Here is a 7,138-nt window from a genome sequence, read left to right on the forward strand (position 1 = left end):
CTCCGTCATCGCTCAAATCAAATCTGTGCAGTTGAATCCGTACGGGCCTGTAAAATGAGTTTACCAGAATATACCGAGACATCTTCAGCGCTGTCTCATGGGTAGTTTCATTTTAACCAAAATACTTCTTTTTTTTTTTTTCTGCTTAAACCCTGTGCTTAAACTGGCCTGAAGTTCTTTTCCAAATTTAGCAGCTCCCAAAACAACTGAGTACACACTGATCTCACATTTGTTTGTGATTTGCAGCCCTGAAGAAAACTCATGATAAGACTCCACATGTTTGTAGTTGTCATCTGTTTTAAAATTCGGTACGTGTTTGTAATAACATGCAGCTACTCAGTAAATATGATACACTTACATTTGTCTGTAATTATAAGTGAGAGCCATGCAGAAGGAAGTACATCTGTTCAGTAAAAAAAAAAAAAAGAAGCTCATGTGGTGTTTCGGTGTCTTTTTTTTCTTTTTTTTAAGATTTAGATTTTGGCACCATTTCTGTTTTTTTTTGTTGTTTTTTTTTTTGTCATGCCAAAGTGTGTAATATACCCATCGGTCCTCTGGGGGAAACCATGTCAATGTCATGTAAAGGTGTCCTAGGTGTGAAAAGTGTGAAAAGTACACACAGGTATGACCAGAGTTGATGAAGGGAGGTCATGGGACAGTGGTACTACGATGAAGGTCATATGAAGGGGGTCATTTGAAAAGTACAACAGTGATATCAAGTCCAGAATAGGAGGAAGGAAGGTCAGGGGATGGGGGGGGGATGTTGGATAGATCAAACCCAGGATTTTCACCCAGGAGACCAAAGTTTGAGTTCATTGAGAAAGCGATGCGGAAGCCTGGGTCTTGAAAGTCTGATACTGTGGTCCAGAATGAGCAATTAATAGTTCCTATGTGCAATGAATTCATGGATATCCCGACAACTATCACTGGATCACTTTCTACTTTCAGAAAACTTATTAGGAGTGTGTTTTTCAGTGATTTTCTACACAAACTTGTGGATGTTTATTTACAGTGAAGACTGGTTATAACAATAGTGTTAATCATTCTGAATCTAAAACGATGTGTACCGTTCACGCCTCATGTCACTCACCCTCCACTATTTGAAATCGTTTGGTGTCCATCTTTGCAACACAAAAATAGAGCTACAACTATTATTGTAGAAAGGCTTCTTTTTTTTATTGCATGACTTTGAGCTGGAAATGAGCAAAACATGTTTACGTTTTGAAGATAATGAAACGACATCAAAACATAAAGCATGTACCAATTTGCAGTAGATGAAAGTTTGAAGGTAACCCTTCACTTATCTCAGCTTTTTCTTCAACATCTCTGGCAACATCATTTCTACTATCTAAATCAATTGTCTAAAATAGGAGGTAGAAGTGATGTCAATTGTGGTGAGAGTGTGTCTCCATTAAACTCCACCTGTTTGCAGACGCTTGAGTACTCCCCCCCCCACCCCCCCCCCACCCCCCCCACCCCCCCCCTGTAAAAACATTGTGCAATTAAGTCGTGTTACTCTGCTTTCACCTTTTTGGACCGACCGCAGCAGAGAATCCTGCAGACCGACACTAAAGTCCAGACGAAGGCTCCAGTTACAGCCAAAATAAAAGCAGCCACATCCAGGCAGAAGTAGGAATACCAAGGCAGACTGAAACCTGCTGACTGCAGGTGGGCTGCTCCTTTGTTCCTGATGACGTACTCGATCCAAAAGACGGCGGTGTCCATGGGAGACATTGGCCGGTCGCGATGTAGCTGAGAGAGACGCCGTACGTTGTTACGGTACGAGGGACTCTCGATGATGTCCTGCAGGGCTTCCAGGAAGTCGTCTTTATTCAGGGATTTGGCCTCCGCCACCCGAGCTGCACCACGCAACTTCAGCCGGTGTAGATTGTCAAACTGATCAAAGAGAAGAGGCAGACCCAAAACAGGAACCCCGTGGTAGATGGCCTCATACATGCCGTTGGTGCCTCCGTGGGCCACAAAGGCTCGGGTCTTGGGGTGCCCCAGGAGATCGCTCTGAGGCAGCCACTTCAACAGCAGGGTGTTGTTTCCTAGAGAGGCAGGCTTTTCGCCCACAAACCGCCAAACCACCTTCTGAGGGAGCTGAGCAAAAGCAGCAGCGATGGCCTCTGTGCTCTCACGAGGCAGGGCTGACACGAAGGTCCCCAGGGACATGACCACCACCCCGTGCTCCCCAGAGCTCTGCATGAACGCTTCCAGCTCGGCAGAAAGGGGTCGGGCCTCTTTGCACTGGAATCCCCCTATGTGCACCAAGTTAGGCACGGTGGGTCGGGGGAACTCAAAGACGAAATCTGACCTCAGCAGCCAGATGTCAGCCGCACGCTCCAAAGACAGCAAGTCAGTTCCGGGAGGGAAGTGAAGCTGGAACAGTTCTGAGTAGGCAGGATTAATGACAAAGTGATATTCATAAACGCTGTAGAAATAATGCAACATGTTCTTGGTCCTTTCCAGAAAATCCATCTGATCGTGAAGTTCACTTCCTGACACGGGGACATAGGAGACAGGAGAGGGAGCTATGGTTAAATGGCCCTCCCCGCTATTAATCCAGCGCACATTGAAAACCATCGGCAGCTTGAGGTAGCTACCCAGAAGGACACCGATAGTCAGCGCGGGGTCCGTTAACATCAGGTCAAACTCTGAATCCCGCAACTTCTTCATTAAAATGGGGTCATTGATTATTGTAGCAGTTGCTCTGGCCAGGATAACGTGGCCATTTCCCAAAATGGATGTGATCAAGTTCTGCTGGTAGAAGGTGCTTATAAAAGTTGGATACCTGCGACACTCCGTAACCTTTATCAGCATCTTATTGTAGTATTCCTTGTCCGACTCGTCCTCCAGCATGGGCACATCAATAGAAGTGTAAAAGGAGGAGTGACGAGGGATGTACCAGCTCTTTGCCGAGCGTAACAGTGTCACGCTGTGGCCCCTGGAGTGCAGCTCTTCGAGGATCAGCTTCATGTTGATCCAATGGCTGCCATCCACTGGCACCACCAGAATCCTGCTGCCGCTACAGGAAGTGGGCCTGAGTGACAGCAGGCAGAGCGCTGCCACTAGTGCAGGGATGGAAATGCTGCACATTTTCTGGAAGAAACAAGCGAGAGAGAAAGGATTTGAGTTAACCCAGTAACCTCAAAGGTGTACGATTTTTGGTTTGAATCATTCTTAAATGAATTCATTGGAATTCAGCGTGCAAAGAAATAGCACTGAGTTGCGCAGGTGTCTGCTGAAGTTAGCGTGCTAACCAGCCGGCCCCGGCCTGTCCTCCGTCGTAATACTATCCCGCATCTCAACAGGCAATAGTGAGTCACTGTAGCGTCCAGTCTGCCCTCAGTCCAACATTAGGAGAGGATGAAGCAGCGTATTCTGACCTCTATCTATCAAACTGATGCAATCTGATGTAGCAAAGAAACCAGGTATACGTGTTTGGTCAACTGAAAACGGATCTTTATTGCAGCGAATTACAACACGAACCATTGTTGAGTTCAGCCAGCTAAAACATAAACTTGGCTCAACTGATCCGTACACGTCTGGGTCTATACCAAACAACTTGACAAATATCAGGTATGAAAAAAAAAAGCCAACTGCAAACTAATGGCAGGGCAAGAATACACAACATTTGACCAAACTGCTGAAAGTCTGAGAGTTAGACTGCTGGCAGACGGTGGTATTACAAGACAGGACATACATCCTCCATATTGCACCTTTGAGTTGACACTCCTATATCTTGTCTGTTGATGCCTGATTGTGACAAACAAAAGAAAATAGCGTAAATAGCAGCTAGTGAGGCATTATCTAATTAAAAATATTAACACATTGCAATACATTTCCAGAACAGTTTCATGTTATTGACATATTTGAGTCAAAGGTTTTTTTAGATATCTCTTTTTATCACTCCATGAATCAGAAAACCCTGCCAACAGCCATAAAAATGCATTGTTATCATATCCTTGGGAATAAAATGAATAAATCAGGCGATGAATGGTATAGGTAAAAAAGAAATAAATAAAAACAATGTAGATGAGAATTAAACCGGAAAGTTTAGAATCAGGAAGTGATACTGAAGTGGCAATTTCCTGCTGAAGGTGTGAAAAGAAAACTCCTTTTGAGAAAAAGATCTTTAAAGTTCAATAATTATTTTTTTGTATATAGGAAACTGATATTTACAGACACCATGTCAAATCAAACTGCAACATCAGTAATCTAAAACACATAAATACTGACAATTGAATGGCAGAGAATATATAACAGCAGATGCATGTTGCGTTAGTATTCAAACTTTTCATAAATTTAGGAGGTTGCAAATACACGTATACTAATATAAAAACCTTAATATGTATTTTGGACAATTCTGTTATGGAGGTAAAATAGTATAAAAAAAAAACAATGAAAAAAGTAATGTTTTTGCTTAAGTCTGGTCTGAAGAACAACACCAACAGAATGAAATGTGGTACATATGAAATATGATTTCTACATATGACAGTTTAATGTTTTTAGCTAGCCTCCTCTGATGGTTACTTTACCAGCTGCTGGCTTATGCTACCTGTGTACATTTAATACAACAGGGATTGGACTTTCTTTGTAGTCACAGTGGAAGAATATTGTATACCGGTGACAATGTGGCATAAAAGCTACAACCAGGGGTTCGCTGCCTGTCGTTAAAACATGATTTTATTTCAATGGTTCTGTTGAATGAAGTGAATTAAATCCCCTCACCTGGTTCTTGTTGTATCATAAGTTAAGTTTAAGTTGCAGGTCCTGAGTGAGCCAGGATACTGTGTGACTTGTGTTTCCACACAGGTCAAAGTCCAGTATGTGGATTAGAGGTATCTGCCTCCTGCTGAAGAGCAAAGGTTGATTTTAATTTGAGTCGATAAAGTATGCATGTTAGATATTAGTAGTACCCTTGACTTATACACACATTTTACATTTGTCGTGATACAGAATATCAAAAATGTATTGTAATAACAAGATGTTTTTCACGTTATTACAATACGCAGATGTATAATGTTATTACAAAAAATGTGTATCCTGATAGAACAATATACTTTTTAACCTTGTTACAACAGTGATCAGTTGGTGTCATGCGGAGGTGATACGTCCCTCCAGCTGATCAAAGAAAAAAAGAAATGACACTACCTCCGGCGACTAATAATCTAATAGTTCAGAGCGTATTTCAAACAGTAGTTTTGGATTGAAATGTCCATCCTTGTACTTTGTATTTAATGAGAGAAGTTGAATGGGAGTCTATGGAGTCAGAGGCTTTTCGGAGCCAAGCCCTAATGGTTCTTGGCGGTATTGCACTTTCAGCCACTTCCACATTGGTCTCACTTTTTTTAAACTCAGAAGCTACATCGACATCTGTATTTACAGTCAGTGGTCTCAACCCAAGCGTGAAGTAGAACTTAATGGAAATGTTTAAATAGGCACAGTCGTCAGTTTATTTATCTTTATCTCAATATTTCAATTAATAATGGCTTTCACGTCGTAACAATGTGAGTGATATTGTAACACTTCACGTTCTATGTTTTAACAATAATTTATCACTTAATATACCTACATGAAAAATAATAATATGAAAAATGGCATGTTATAGTGTAATAAAGTGTATTGTTATAGCAATGGAAGTTTTTTATTATCATGTTATGCGTTTCTATTTCATTATAATGTGAAAAATAGGCTATCTTGTTATAACAATAACACTTTTAACATGAGAACACGTTATTGATCCATTTTTCTTTTTTTTTTGCCGCAATGGGCTTCCACGGAGTCACGTCTCTTGACAGTTCCTGCAGTAGACTGTCTACACCTTCAGTTTTATACGGGTTTCTCGCGCTTGAGGTACGGCTGCAAATAGATACCGTCTCGTGCGTTTCTCGAGGAAACTTCACGGTGAGCGGAGGAAGAAACCCAAAGTGTAACGCAGGCAGAGCGTTTGAGACGGGAGTGGCAGGGAGCGATGGAAAGGAGGAAGCACACGGCGGAGGGAAAATACTGTGATTACAATAACAGCACGAGTCGGTGCGCTACAGTCCTATCAGTGAACCACAGCCTTCCCCTCCTCTGCCTCTGCGGAGTTACACAAGCCCGAGCTCGGGAGCAAGAGTCACCTCGAGGTCACAGTTCGCGACTCGAGGACTTTACAACGAACGGGAGTCTGAAGAAAGAGCTGACGTCGGGTTGTGAAACCGCTCAGGGCAGAGCCTGTATGTAATATCAGTGATAATATCAGTGTGTGCAGACAAAGTCGCATGCAGTAGTGAACTTTAAGGCCCGCTCTTACGTGATCACGCGATGAGACGCGTGTTGGAGCATGCAGAACAGCCAATCGGACACAAGGATTTACTCCTCTGCCACATTCTTCAAATTCATGTTTTCTCAGGCGAACCTCACGTGATTCAACTTTTAAAGGTTTAGTTTAAATGAGATCATTCTCCCGCAGTATTTAACACGTGCAGTTAATACGAGTAAAACAAATGAATGCGGATTCAATTACAGAGGATGAATCAATAGTTTATCTTGCAGGGGTGCTGATGCTTCAAGTGGAGGAATAAAATTTGACAGACGAAATGATTTCATGAAAGTTGTTTTTTTTTTTTAAATAACATATTTCAGATTAAGCACTGACAAAACCAAAATGGGCGGGGGGGGGCCCATATTTATCAAGACAACCAAGAGCGCTGACATTTTAGCAAGAACTAAACATAGTCTCCAACCTCAGAGGACGGTCAGAAAAGCTACTTCTGAAGCTCTCTACACACGTTCTCATAAAAGATCAAATCTTTCTTTCACATTTGATCAGGGGTTACGCTGCAAGTCCAACAGATTTCAAAGTTTACAGATGCAGCATTGTGCATTCACAACAAGCTACTGTTAAAGGCATAAATTGCTTTTGGAAAATATTATAAATTTAAGTACATCTGTTTTTCCACCAGTGGAGACTGGTTTTTTGAGTCACTGAGTCTGTCCTCATCTTTTCTTGAAGTGCTCAAGCCTGTTTGGAACCTGAAAACAGTAAATTGAACTTTAGTCTGAGTTTAAATATTTAATAAAAAAATAAAAATAAAAAAAAAAGTTGTAAGGGGCCCCTATCCTGCTCGGCCATCATTGCCATTAAAGT

The 7,138-nt window shown here is 41.9% G+C and overlaps 1 protein-coding gene across 1 annotated transcript; it reads right to left on the bottom strand.

The window, feature by feature from the left end:
* Nucleotides 1–1,498: 1,498 nt before the first annotated feature.
* ugt5g1 (UDP glucuronosyltransferase 5 family, polypeptide G1) lies at nucleotides 1,499–2,987 on the bottom strand. Its single transcript, XM_069159325.1, has one exon. The coding sequence runs from the start codon at nucleotides 2,977–2,979 to the stop codon at nucleotides 1,513–1,515; it is 1,467 nt and encodes a 488-aa protein (XP_069015426.1). The 5' UTR covers nucleotides 2,980–2,987; the 3' UTR covers nucleotides 1,499–1,512.
* Between the last annotated feature and the right edge of the window lie 4,151 nt (nucleotides 2,988–7,138).

Source organism: Embiotoca jacksoni, unplaced genomic scaffold (genome assembly GCF_022577435.1).
Source record: "Embiotoca jacksoni isolate LCO1_2020_lvr unplaced genomic scaffold, fEmbJac1.0.p SCAF_24, whole genome shotgun sequence".
NCBI lineage: Eukaryota > Metazoa > Chordata > Actinopteri > Embiotocidae > Embiotoca > Embiotoca jacksoni.

Coding starts and splice junctions, on each gene's coding strand:
- ugt5g1 (XM_069159325.1), bottom strand. CDS start 2,979: ATGAAGCTGATCCTCGAAGAGCTGCACTCCAGGGGCCACAGCGTGACA.